Source organism: Xenopus laevis, chromosome 9_10L (genome assembly GCF_017654675.1).
Source record: "Xenopus laevis strain J_2021 chromosome 9_10L, Xenopus_laevis_v10.1, whole genome shotgun sequence".
Classification (NCBI taxonomy): domain Eukaryota; kingdom Metazoa; phylum Chordata; class Amphibia; order Anura; family Pipidae; genus Xenopus; species Xenopus laevis.
The window spans coordinates 28,424,471-28,439,288 of record NC_054387.1 but is presented as its reverse complement, the minus strand read 5'-3'; the positions used below and the strand labels follow the sequence as shown (position 1 = coordinate 28,439,288).

Below are 14,818 nucleotides of genomic sequence, written 5' to 3'. Positions count from 1 at the left end.
CTGACAAGTGGAGGGGGTATATGCAGTACACTGATTTGATCAAGAAACTGGAATATGAACAGGAAAGGGTCTAAAAGAATAGAAAGATGAGTAATACAAAGTAGCAACATAAATCGATTTGTAGACTTACAAAGCATTTGTTTTTCAGATGGAGTCAGTGATCCCCATTTGAAAGCTGGAAAGAGTCAGACAAAGGCAAATAATTCAAAAACTATTAAAAGAAAAAATGAAGGCCAACTGAAAAGTTGCTTAGAATTCATCATTTTATAACATACTAGAAGTTAACATAAAGGTGAACCATCCCTTTAAAATTTCATAACAATAAAATGGGAGTTCTACAGCTCATTATAAAGTGGGCGGCACTGAGGTTCAAGCTTCTCCTCCAAAACCCCATCTGGGGCACAAATCCAGGGGTCAAAAGTATCCTGTTGCCACTTCAGTAGTATGCTCTGCATAGACTTTAATATATCCTGGAAGGCAGGGTCTCCAGCTGCATTCTTAATCTCAGCAATGTCTGCCGACCGATCGTACAGTTCCCAGCGGTCCCTGTAGTAATAGTTGTGAAGGCTTTTGAACCACCCAGTAGGCTGCCCAGAGACTGTCCTGTTCAGAATATCTTGAAAGGTTGGCGACACATAGAAATCCTGGTCAATGGGAAATGGCATCTTAAAATTGAGGTTGTGAATCAGCAGGTAATGCATGTACTGCACAGACCTCATTGGGTAGTACATAGTGATCTCATGGTGAGACTGGCTTCCAAATACAGTGGTCCAAGCCTGTTCAGACTGCAGCGCTGGAAGAAGGGACTTTCCAGTAAGCTGAACACTCTTACCAAAAATTTTGTAGCTAGGATATGGGATTGAAAACCAGTCCATGATAGTTGGTGTTACATCTGAGTAAGAAAATAGTACAAACATTAATTCTGCTATTGGATATCTACAATACACATTTCATGCCATTTACATTAAAGATTCAACCCTAAGCAAAAGTTGACTGAAGAACTTAATAGTTTTCCTTTCTTTCTTTGCCAGCAGAAATAACAGTGTGATATATAGCCAATCAGTCGAGTGACATCTGCATTTATATAAATAGGTTCAAGAATTCGCCTTTATGTTCATATTAAGAACTGGCCATGATAAAAAAACATAGCTAAATTAATTCAATAAAAACATGAATATGGTTATGTTACAAAAGGCACTAAGTTTGCCATGGGGCAGTAACCAATAGCAACCAATCAGCAGGTAGCATTTACTGGTGACCTGTTTAAAAGTAAACACGGTATTGGTTGCTATAGTTTACTGCTCCTGGGCAAACAGTGCCTTTATTACATATGGGGGGAAATGTTCAGCAGGCTTGGATACTAAGGGTTAAGGGAATTACTGCATATTCACAAATTAGTACACCAGAGATTAGAATATAAATCGCTTGTTGGGGAGATCCAAACATGGCCCAATCATCATACACTTGGCAAAAAAAAAAAAAAATATAACAAATAAAATTTAAATTTCAAACTCTGTGGGGGTTATTTACTAAAATCCGAATTTATCTCATAATTTTAAATAAAAACAGCTCGACCAAACTCCCATCCCCGATTTTGCCTTATTTTCTTAATAAAATAGCGAGAATTAATCGGATTCAGACAAAAAACTCAATAAAATTGAGTGCAAACCCAAATCTCTCGATTTTTTTCGTGTTATCGTCAGAAAACTCAGAATAAATCTCAAAAAATGTGAGGTTTTTTTTCTCTAAAAAATGATATCTGTATGAAGCACACCCAGCCTTACCTAGCAGGCTAGCAAAGGACTGACTTATTTGTCCCCAGCGCTTTGGGTGATAAGGTGATGACACCAGCAGGGGCTCAGCTCTTCCTGACCAGTACAAGTTGGTGCGTCCATTGGGAAAAGGAATACCATTATCTGAGCTGAAGATCACTAAGGTGTCGTTTCCGTGCCCTGCATTGCGCAGTTCTGAGAGGATCAAACCAATCCCTGTGGAGAAAGAGACTAATAAGCAGGTGTTCAAGGTCGGACATCTGTAATGGAGAACATTTCTGAAGTGATGAGGCCCATTTATCAAAATTCAAATTTGTGTGGTTTTAGAGGTTTTTGAAACCACAACAAAACTCCTCTTCACCAAATGTCAATGTTCACGAATGTCAAGTAATTATTTAAAGATCTAAATACAAAAATCGTATATATAAATAATAATGCGGAACTAATCCAAATAATAAACAAATGCCTTGAAATCCCCAAATTTTTTGTTCAATACAAATAAAAAAGTCCGAAAAACTCTAAAAGCTTCAAGTAAAGAAAGATTTTACAATTGCAAAATGACAAATCTCCATTAACTTCTACATGACCTCCACAGCTTTAACATGTACTGTTTGCAGATATTAATGTTACTGACGATATGTCAGGGGGTATATGCAGTACAAATAATGTGGCTTGAGTGGGGAAGATATGCCCAACTAAATTAAATGTACATATGTATATGTAAGTAGGGCATATGTTCCCTATGTTCACGGTCCAAAGCTGAATTACAGTGTTCCATTTCTGCTTTTTGCTGGTCTTTGCCCTTAAAATTTACCCAAATACAATTGGATATTTTTTCACCACTTCTAGAAAGCTTTGACATTATTATAATATTTTTTGTTGCCGATATCAGGAATATGTGGTAATGACACATTTTTAAATGTACCAATTAGAAAAAGATATTACTTTTTGTTCGCATTTTAAAAATTAATAAAACGACAACTGAACACAGAAAACAGTGTAGGGGTATACATAAGGTAAAGCAAGTAAGAATTGTAAACAAAGAGTTTTGTTTAATATAGTCATGTATGGAATGTTTTTTTCCTCTTAAGCCATTGTGAACTAGTAAGATTTTGCTGGATTTTTATTTTGGTTCTCACGTCATTTTTAATAAATCAAATATAAATATGGATTAGTTTATATGTGTGAGCCTTGTAGTGCCAGTGTGCCACAGGCCATGTGAATATCCTGTGACTATCCTTGTGTACAACTACATTCTTTTAGTAATTTTTTAAAGTCAGGAACATTTATACACTGGTCTGTTTTCTCATGAGAAAACATAGCTAATAAGTCTAAATTATTGTATATGCTGTAAACTGGTCATTTAAGAAAAACTATCAACGCAACCTGAAAATAATGTGTAATGTTTACGAAGACCTGTCTATCTGAGATGTTTCCAAAATATAAAAACAGATCCATAGTTACCAGGGAACTGCAAGAAGAAAGGTAGCCCTAAATTTTTTGAAATGAAAGTAAATCATAATTTAATGCTACTCTCTTTCACAAATTATTGTGTGTAGTTTTTGATCTAATGATAGTTTCCTTTTAACTACAGACTAAAATTGAGATAAAACAGAGTTTATTAATGTGTTTGGCCAAAATATTTATATAAAACGTGAAATGAAGTGGTGACTTGTGGGTGGTGCTTCATTGCTCTATCAGTATATGACTGGTGTAACATAGTAACAGGTGTAACATAATTAAATCAGGTTGACAAAAGACCAAAGTCCATCCATACACTCACACCAACCCCTCCATACACCCACATAAACGATACATACTGTGGGAAGATTAGCTTTGTAAATGGTAGACAAGCCAGTTTCTAATGCAGAGAAGAAACAGGGACACCAAAAAAAACAGAAAAATAAGACTTTGCCTTTAACTGTTCAAACAACAAAAACAGAAAAGACTTTGCCTTTAATTGCTCAAAAACAAAAAAACAGAGTGTTTGTCTTTATATGGCAACAAAAATATAACAGTCTCTCACATGAGATATTAGTCTTCCTGACTACCCAAGAGCCTCTCCAAGACTCTGGACCACCACATGGTTGATACCCTCTCTCTCAGGCTTTCGCTCAGGCACTCGGTCTCTCTTTGTCAGACACTCACTCCACTGGCCCCTTGGTCCTCTCGCAAGCTTCCTTTCACACACGTACAGTGTTTCTCCTCCATACACACAGGAGAGACTTTCCTCCTCCAGAGGAAAAACCCATAGGTGTGGAAGCCCACCCCTTTACCTGCAGCAGCAACTCTGCTCTCAGCTGCCACCTAAAGACCTGACTGGTAGGAAATATAAACCCTGTCTGAACAAGGCATCCCCTTCAGCCCATATCATACAGCTTAAATGCATGTTTTCTGTACATTTTCATGCCAGACAGATGCGTTTTCTAAACACACTGTCACAATAAAAATATCTATACAAATTGTAGATTTTAGTATCGCAATAGCCTTGGATTTTATTCTTGTCCAAGAAAACATCCAAGTCTCTCAAAGGCATTAACAGAATCAGCCATGATAACATCATCCAGCAGGTCATTCCACCATCTCACTATCCTCACTTCGAAGAACCACCTACATTGCTTCAAAATGAAAGTTATTTTCCTCTAGTGTGAAGGGGTTACCTGTTGTGCGATGATCCTCTCTATGAGAAAAAAGGTCCCCTGCTATTTGTCTATAATGTCCTCTAATGCACTTATAAAGTATAATCATATCCCCTTGCAAACATCTTTTTTTCCACAGAAAACAACCCCTTCCATCCCTCTAAACAGTTTAGTTTGCACATATTTGCACTCTCTCCAGCTGATTTACATCACACATCACTGCACACTCCAGACGAGGCTTTACCAGGGACCTATAAAGAGGCAAAATTATGTTTTTAACCCATGAGTCAATGCCTTTTTTTTTATGCAAGACAGCACTTTCTTTGCTTTAGTAGCCACAGAATGACACTGGAATTAAACAACGTGTTCTACAACTTGGTATCTACAAAAAGTCCTAGATTCTTCTCAGTTAAGGAAACCCCTAACACACTGCATAACTCACATGTATATTGTTTCTACCAAAGTGCATAACCTTGCATTTATCAACAGAATTTTCTAATTTAGTCGAATCACACTGCAAAGTGTCAGCATCCTGCATGGAACTTATTGTTCTGCACAATTTAATATCATCAGAAAAAATATTAACAGTACTTTCAATGCCCACCTCAAGGTCATTAATAAATAAGTTGAAAAACAAAGGACCAAGTACAGACCCCTGTAGTATTTCACTAACAACACTGGTCCATGTTCCATTTACCACTTCTCTTTGTAATCTTTTAGCCAATTCTCTTTTAGCTAATTATAGCAAGTACCCAGGAGTAAGGCACCTGAGGAGGGCTCTGATAAAGCACCCAATGAACATCAGTAGAGAGAAGCTCAGGAACCATGGAGCACTCGGGTGCCTCTGTCCTTTTGGTATGGTTTTTAAAGGTATTTATTTATTTCCAAAAGGTTTCCAGACAGTTTGCATATACAATGTCAACTTTTCAACCGTGGGATCCTCAACCTGAAAAAGGTGTTTAAGAATGAGGAAAAGAAAAAATAGATAAGAGAAAGAAGTGAAGAAAGGGATGGGGGGGGGGGTTGAGGCTGCCTAGTTTAAAAGTGAACACAAAAGGTATCAACACATTGTCACTATCCCTATTAGCAAAGAACAGGAAAAGCATAGTACAATTACATTTTGACCTCAATACATCACTTTCTACCTTGCAAACGCAACACCACATACAGTAACACATTTCTCATCCACTTAATTCGATCTTGCCCACTCCCACACCTTTTGTATTACTCCTTTCCCTTTAGAGTGTAAGCTTTTTCTGCATAGGGCCTTCCTCACCTTTTGTACCGGTATTAATTGTGATGTATGTAACTCCATATGTTCTATGTATATAATTCATGTGATTTAGTTGTATAATCACATTTACAGTGCTACGCAATATGTTGGCGCTATATAAATACATGTTAATAATAATAATAATAGATTTGTTACTAGTACCTAGAATAACCTTTGTGATACTAAGTATTCAAGTCTTGGACAGGGATTTTAAGCCAGTCCAGTGGCTGGTCTGGTATGTTTGTGGACCTGTTTGTGTATGACATTTCGTAGGATCCAAATCTTTTGGTATGGTTAAACATAAAAAGGTTTGACCACGCACATTTTATGGACACAACCCCTAAATATCACATTTCTGGGGGTTTTAGGTTAAGGTTTTATGTGTCATTGCATTTTTGCTAATAAAGGTGAATTGCCCTTTAAGCTGCAAGTTACATTTTTTCCCCAAGAGACCTGCTTATTGAAAATAGATACAATTGTATCTTTGTTTATCTGAAATAGTTACAAATTTATCTAAATGCAGGTGCAGCGTATTCTGGGATCTCTGCCAAAAGCCTCTTACATTTCAGAAACATTGTATCTTTTTCAGGCATTGCAGGAGATAAAAGAGAAACTTGGGACATTTCAAACCAGGGCTGTCAAAATCAGGACTGTCAGTGAAAAACTGGACAGTTGGGAGGTATGTGATTGTTTTGTGCACCAAATAAACATTTAATATACGAGACTGCCTATTACTTGTGTCACTTAAAAACAAACACCCTGTAAGTTACCAAAAAGATCAACTGTGGCCAATATATCCCTGGCTGTGGCAAGGCAAGGTTACAGCATTTAGATGCACATAGCCAAACAATAATACATTGAAAAAGTCTTGCTCCTCACCTTGGTCCATGCGGCCAATAGTTGTGTACTGTGCTGCTAGATCTTTTCTGGCACTGGGGGTATCTTGTATGAAATAAGGTACCTGGAAGTAACATATATGGGATTAAATAATAAATGGTCTAACATTGCTACTTGTAACCAATAAAAAGGAGGCATTTACTGGTCAGTTGCTTGAAAACACATATCAGATTAGTCGCTATGGCTTACTAGATGAAGGCAAAATTTAGATCATATTACATTACCCTAAAATGTTATAAGGATATGCTATGGGTAGCAGGGAAATTAGTTAAGGGTTGGATTACTGTCCCTTGGGGACACATGCAAGACTTTCCTGCAGATTACACACTTTAATCAGAACAAGGTTTTAGTCCTTCATAATTCTAACCTGAACTTGCTCCGGAGTGTAGTACTGGGGTGTCCAGTCTGGTATAATCCCCATACCAGGGTCTCCATTTCCAAACTTCTCACAGAAAGCTCCATACTGAGGCTGTGAATGTCCGCAGCGGTGTGGATCATGAAAAGCCACATATAAGAGAAAGGGCCTGGATATGAGAGAGCAAGAATAAAGGACACATTTATATACCCATCTTTTATTATTAACTTCTACCCAGATAAATGTGGTTTTAGATCTGTGTACTAAATTACAAATTGACTAACAGAGCTGAATTAAAAAAAAAAAAAAACAAGTTATAAATGCTCAGATCCGCCTACACAGCCTATAATGGAATAACCTCTTGGTGGGATAAAAAGAAAAACTATGGCAAAAGGAATTAATATGTATTATATGAGAAAACCTACTCTTTCTGGAAATGGCTAAATAGACACACCAACAACTTGCCTTAAATATAAGATTTTGTTAGCATTTAAAGGTCTTGGTTTGTGAAGCAGAATAAATAAAAGTCAGATATCCAAGAAGTTCAATTAAGGGCTCATTTATGAGCACAAGTGCAGTGTGTATTGAGAAGAGACAGAACCAGTTGTGCTGAGCCCAATACCTGCAAGGCGCAGCTTTAGATGCAAGTAACGGCTTATATTTGTGCAACAACTGCCCCCTGTTATCATAGTATTCACCCAAAAGCTACTCTCCGTGTGTGCACATACAATTGGGTCATAAGGAATATTCAGACATAGTCTTAGCATTGTACCTGCTGAGCAGAATCCCTGGGTTTCATTTAAGGCAGCTGTTAGAATTGATAAAATAGTTGCTAATACTCCAGAGATGCTGCTGAGAAATGTATCAACTAAATGTTGCCAAATTGTAACAGTTTTTAGTCTACACCTGAGAATTACTGAGCTGCCAGACTCAAACACCAGAGACAGGAACATTAAACCTTGAACTTAGTTTTTGAAAAAAACAGTATAAAAAAAAAAAAAAAAAAAAAAATGGAAAGCAATTGAAAAAAGTCTTTATTCCTGGTGAACAATCTGAAAAAAACTGAACTGAAAAAGTGGGTGAACTATCCCTTTAAGGGATTTCATTTGATTTAGCTAAACAATACTTTTTTATTCCATCACTAATAGAAACGGTTGGAACTCGTGATTTTTGCGATTTAGAACTTGGCTCAAACCTTTGATCTTGGCTCTGCAAAAACTCTTGGACCAGCAACTTGATACGTGTAATGTTACGACCAACTTGTAGCACGGAGCTGTTTTCCTCTGTGTAGGAGAAGTCAAACGGATAAACTGACTCGGGTCCTACATGCTTCTTGCCAATGATTCCTGCAGGAGACGCAGATGACAGACAATAGGCTGCTTCATTTGTTCTGAATATTCTGTGACATCACTAACTGTTCCCTCTCCTCAACCATTCCATTTGACCATAAAAACAGTTTAAAAACAGTTAATCAAACAGAGCATACAACATCCTAATTATATTCAATTCATATACTTAATAATTCGCTGATAATTCATAAAAAAGTACCAGTTGATTGATTGTTCATTGCCTGATGAAGTTATTTATGTGAATAAACCCATAGCATAACATTGAGCTGCACTGTCAAAAAATGTTGAGGCAAGTTTAAGTCGTGGATGGAACGCAAACAATCGTTGGAATGCACAGCCATCTTGGGTGTATACAGAGTGGCAGACACAGTATCGTGCATCCAGTAAGAAAGGACGACTGAAGGGGAATAGAAGTGATGGAAAAACTACAAGCTAGTGAGACCATTCTGTGTGGGGCCCATACTGCCGGCAAACAGGCAGAGTGGGAAGTTAGCAAAGTGTCTTAAAACCTTTTACAGAATGAAGTAAGCGAGGAGTTTATAAGATTAATGAGGAAAACGCTAACACTATTTCATGCTGGAGTACATAAACTCCTTGTAGAAATCAGTGTGCTTTTCACAAAGTGCCCCGCCCTAGAGATAACCTAGTTCCTTATAAAAACAACGCTTATACACTTGTGGGTTTTTTTGACAGATAAGAAGCAATATCAGCTGATTACGCTATATAAAGAAATCTTTTGTCTCCGCAGACCAACCACATAATCCTAAAAGGAAATATCAGAATAATAATCTGTGTTACTCCACACCCCTACATTCCAAGACAGTCTTGTCTTCTTTTTTACATTGCTATTTATTTCTTCATTTTGTCAATGAACTGTGACTTACACTTTTTTGGGCAGCCACGTTTCTTAACAAATCATATGAATAATAAACTTCAGAAAACCAACTGTTTATGTATTATATTTGCCTTTTTAATACATTTGCCACTAGTCCTAGGTAGGGTGTTGTTTTTCAAAGCACCTTACTTTAATACTGATTGATGACCACTACCCACCACTGATCTCTTCCCACTGGTGTTAGCTGAAAGCACTGTATGTAAAATTGCAAGGATGATTGGGTTAGCAGCCCTGATTCCAATATCAAAGGAAAACAATTCTCTGCAGGTAGCCTATTTTTTGGAGAAAAAGTCTCATGTGTTTAGTACCTTGTAGCCACCTTGTAGCCAGGAATAACTTAATAAACATTGCAATTGGTCATTCTATCTGTGGATTTATTCCTGTAATTATGCCTTCTCAATGCTCTACTCTCAAACATAAATCTGGCTGATAGGGTCCTTCATGCAAGAAATCAGAATAACTGTGTAGACTATTCATCGCCCAGTCTGTCATGCAAACTAATGTTTGGCACCAAGGGTTACTGAGTGAAACAGATCATATATTATATATGCCAAAAAGGCATATTAAAAAAAAGGAAAAAAGCGAAGACTAAATTGATGTTGTCTGAGGCTGCCCATACACTAGCAGTCATTGGCTGCCAACTTAAAAAAATCATTAGCCCAATACCTGTTCCAAAACCACTGTGTGAAAGATATGCTGCATATTCATATAGGCATCATTTGGCCCTCTGCTTGGATGGCTAAATTTGACAAACGCTGCTTGATTAATGAACTTGAAAACCTACTAAACACAGAAGAGGGGTCAAATTTTACCCAGGGGGCAAAGGTGCTTTTTCCTGAAGCACTTGTGCCCCCCTGTGACCTGGATGAAAAATCCATTGCTCAGGGATGAGCACTGCGTCAGGAGGTGCAGCTAGTCTGCCTTTTGGGCAGGAGGTAAGGACAGGTCCCTGACGAGAGTTGCACCTCCTGCAAATCTGTACCTTGGTTGTCTGAATGACGTGTGGGTAGAAAGCAGGCTACATATGTCCCCTTCTTTATTAATACTGCACTGACAAATGCAGTCAGCGCTGTATTACTGTAGGAAGCCTGCGGCTATTTGCGCACACATGGCCGATTCTTGGTCTGAGAATAAATGCAGGCTGAGATCCAGCCCCTATGTTCCTGCGTAAGGCCTAGCTGCAGGCACATGGAGAGGATTTTGATGCTAAAACGTGCAAGCATGTTTTTTCGGCTTACATTTCTGTACCTGTACGAATTCCGGCCTGCCTGAGTATAAGAGGTAAGCTCCTTACATCATCAAACGAATTAAAGTGATGCATATCCTGATGCAGGCCATACATTCCATTCTGGTGCTGTAGAGATATAATGGTATAAAATATTAAAGAAGGGGTTTTTAGAAGGCTGACAATTTCAAGTGTGGCTACTTTCACAGAACAAAATTGCACCCGTTTTTTTAGCAACTTTTTGAGTGAAATCTATCTGCAATAGCCCATGACTTTGATATAAATGTGGTTCGTTCTCTTGCATAGCTATAGCTGGTTACTATTGCGGGGTGCTGCAGACAAGGCCTGTAAGACATTAAAGTGCGATTTGCAGGTTACAAAGGGGACAGGATCGGCCCTGCCAATTTATGGGTACCTATGATTACTGAAGGCAGCCCTAAATAAATACTGGAATATTTCTGCCAATGGCAATTATCATACCCACTAATAAAATGAAAATGCAAATAATGCTTACAGCATATAACAATCCAGTAATCTGATATTCTAACCACTTCCTGTGAAAAGAGGAACATATGCACCCTTTGGCTAATTATCAGTGATCAAACAAATCACTTTCCCACACAACTATATGACCTATATCAATCTTTTATATAGGTGAAATTGACAGCAAACTATGTCAAGTCCACATAATGTTGTCTAGAACTGAGAGAACTGTAGCATAGCTGTAAGTTTTAGCTTTTCCTTGATGAAAGACATAGCTCTGCCACACGATTGCTATATTTTTAGAAGCAAAGAGGAAACACAAACAGGAGACCAGAAACTGTGAAATTATAGTCTGGACATATTAACTCCTTAGTGACCAGGCAAGAAGCTGCAGCATTTCATAGCTACATGTATCTCTCTGCTTGTGAAGTAACCTGTTGCACCTCTGTGACCGGGTAAAGCTATATGAAGAAGTTGAATATTATATATATATATATATATATATATATATATATATATATATATATATATATATATATATATATATATATATATATATATATATATATATACACACACATTTATATATATATATATAGATTTTTTTTTTTTTAATGTGCCCATCTAGACTTTACACTTGACTGCAGGCCCCTTAGGAAGACTCATTGGCTGGTTGCTGTAGTTATGGCCTATATTCCACTATTGACATTTTTTCCTTGATTATTTAAGGGCACCATAGCAGTGTATTAGTCCATAAGCCCAAGAGATGGCTCCTTTTAAAAAAAACAACAATACTTACTACATCAGTTACATTTCTTCCAGATTAATAACACTGATACCAGGCATAATTTATGTTTGTATTCGGGTGGCAACCACATATACACCATACACCCTTAACTAACTCCTGCTTCAAACATACCGATATTAAACAGAGATAAGTTACAAAAACAAGTTACAAAACTATATGTACCAACAGCACTGACAGAAGACTTTTATGGTGCCAGTAAGTGAAGAGTGAATTCTTTTGCCAAGTTTCAAAAAAGACGCCATAGAAAATGTCACCCATAGACATCAAATTTTTGCAGTCACGCAAATTTTTGGCAATGGGTCAGACTCGCCCATAACTGGTGCCAGTGCTTCATCTTTGCCTTAAAGGGGTTGTTCACCTTTAAATTAACATTTAATATTATTTAGAGTGTGATATTCTGTTACAATTTGTTTTTCATTTTTCATTTGTGTTTCTTGAGTTACTTACTCTTTATTCAGCAGCTCTCCAGTCTGCAGTTTCAGCGATCTGGTTGCTAGGACCAAATTACCCTACCAACCATGCATTATTTTGAATAAAAGACTGGAATATGAATAAGAGAAGGCCTGAATAGAAAGATGAGTTCGAAAAGAAAAGGTAGTAATAGCAATACATTTGTAGTCTTACAGAACATTTATTTTAAGATGGGGTCAGTGACCCCATTTAAAAACTGGAAAGCATCAGAAGAAAAAGGCAAATAAATTTAAAACTATAAAAAAACAGAAATAATGAAGGCCAATTGAAAAGTTGCTTAGAATTAGCCATAAAGAAATCAACTTAAAGGTGAACCAGCAGCTTCTGGCAGTAGCTCAGTCTGTCAGTAGAACCCTACCACTCATTGCTTATCAAGGCCCTTACCTGAGGCAAGCCAGTCAGGATAGCAGCCCTGCTTGGAGAGCAGCTACTGACAGAGGTAAATGCGTTTTTGAAGATGAGACTCCTCTTGGCAAGATCCTGAAGGTTAGGTGTACGAATAGCTGTATTGTTATAAACGTCACTCTCAAATCCTGCATCATCTCCTGTAATAGAGCATATGAGTTAGTTTGCATGGGTCCAAAATAAGGCTTATGCTTATCGTAGCCTCATCATAAGCAGAAGCCTGAACTATGCACAGCACCACTCAAGCACATACAGCTCATACACAGGTATAGTTTCGCTGTCATTGTGTGAAAACACACACACATTCATCAAGTTCAACCTTTTATATAGTGAATAAAGTACCCCCTCTTGTAAAAATATAAGGATATTATAAGTTACCGAGGAGTTTCATGACCATATAAAAACACGAGGCCAAAGGCCGATTATTTTTATACAGGTCATGAAACTCCGAGGTAACTTCTAATATCCTCATATTTTGCAACTGGGGGTACTTTATGTATTATAATACACTAGTTTCAGTGAGTCATGTGACAGAAATGACATCAGAACTCACCGTTTATGAGGATATAATTTACAAGATATTCATGGCTCTTGTCTATTATATCTATATAATACACAAAAGCCATGAATATCTTGTAAAGTATATCCTTATATACGGCGCGTTCTGATGTCATCAGTTATAAACATTGAGTTCTGATGTCATTTCTGTCACATGACTCACTGAAACTTGTGTTATAATAAATAAAGTACCCCCAGTTGCAAAATATGAGGATATTAGAAGTTACCTCGGAGTTCCAGGACCTCGTGTTTTTATATGGTCATGAAACTCCTCGGTAACTTATAAAATCCCTATATTTTACAAGAGGGGGTACTTTATTCACTATATATACAGGGGCGTAACTACAGAAGAAGCAGAACCTGCGGGGGTCCAGAAAGTACAGGGAGCCCCCATGAGACCCTAATTAATTAGCAATTTCACATATATATTGGTAAAAAAGGACAACCTCTGGATATGTTGGGGGCACTTGAATTTGCTGTGGGGTCCAGAAAGGAAGGCAAAAAAAAACATTTGAAGCCTCTCCAATTTGCTTCAGAGGGGGGAAAAAATGTTTTAGATAAAAACACAAATCTGGTAGTGCTGATATAAACCCACACATACCAAGAGCGCTCAGTTGCACATATCATTCAGATGTAGTGTAGCAATAGTGTAGCTGTAGTGAGATGACACTGTAGAGTCACATGTATACAACCACTGCAACCAGCTGTTGCTTAACTAGATATCCCTGCATCCCCTGCTGGAGATTATTTGGCAACATCTGAAAATGAATGTGCATGGTGTGTAGTTGTATAAATGCAGCTGCACTACAACTCCCAGAATGCTTAGAAGAAAGACTTAGCTCACAGGCAAAGCGGAAACTACTGCAGCAGGATCCCATACTCTCTGATGAGAAGATGCTGGAAGTGGGTGCTCAACGACATTGTCACCCCTCAAAGAGCACATGCGCAGCACTGAAAAGTAGTTACACAGTCCCACAGGCATAAGGGCAGGCTACAATGCAATGAGCCGGTAAATGGGTCCCTTACCGATGATAAGCAGCACATTGCGCCCCCAAGTCTCAGAGAGGAGGAGGGAGCTTAATATCCAGTACCACACAGAGGAATCCATTGATATCAAGATGTTCCTCTTCTTCCTCCCCAGCCCATATCCCTGTCTTCCTGCCACATGACTCGTATTGGACACGCCCCCGGTACAGTGAAGTCTCTGAGCTCCGGTGCCGGCGACAGGTCAGTGTTTTTACTCTGTTATTGCCCAATTGTTTTTTGTTTGCGCATTGTCTCTCACAGTAACAGCTCATTTCTACCGTCTTTACCAACTAACCCTTAACCTCCCTTCCATATCTTTCGTGACTTACTGGTCTGGAACAGGCATAGGAACCATTCAGATCTTGTAGAACTATAACTATTCGATTCTCCACCAAGAGCTGCGGGGAGTTAAAAAAAGTTGCCTGTGTTTTAACTGGCTCACATGAAAAGAATCTTTTCTTTCATTGGTGCTTTTACAAATGGGATAGATACATAGCTTGTTCTGACTTTGGGCTGATCTACCTGACAGATGTGTATAGTTTGTGTTTGTGAAAGCAACCAAAGAGTCAGTTACATTTGCCATTTCCTGCTGCAACTTTTCCTTATGCTGGAACCTTGGGCATGTCAGTGCTGGGGTCTATGGACCAGCAGTATCTGGAGCA

General features: G+C 38.1%; 2 protein-coding genes across 8 annotated transcripts in view; one reads left to right on the top strand and one right to left on the bottom strand.

Annotated features, from left to right (window-relative positions):
• Positions 1-252: 252 nt before the first annotated feature.
• Positions 253-14,352, bottom strand: sgsh.L (N-sulfoglucosamine sulfohydrolase L homeolog; the record flags this gene model as incomplete). The annotated part of the gene is made up of 8 exons (XM_018235098.2): positions 253-892; positions 1,785-1,988; positions 6,564-6,645; positions 6,949-7,105; positions 8,132-8,282; positions 10,429-10,534; positions 12,552-12,712; positions 14,157-14,352. Coding segments are annotated over 8 exons (1,614 nt in total), but the record flags the coding sequence as incomplete, so codon positions are not given.
• Positions 14,219-14,818, top strand: part of slc26a11.L (solute carrier family 26 (anion exchanger), member 11 L homeolog) — a 31,424-nt gene continuing 30,824 nt past the window's right edge. For all 7 annotated transcript variants that reach the window (XR_005964172.1, XM_041577033.1, XM_018235095.2 and 4 more), the window contains exon 1: positions 14,219-14,357. The gene's annotated coding sequence lies outside the window, so the exon portion shown is untranslated. The remainder of the gene's footprint in view (positions 14,358-14,818) is intronic.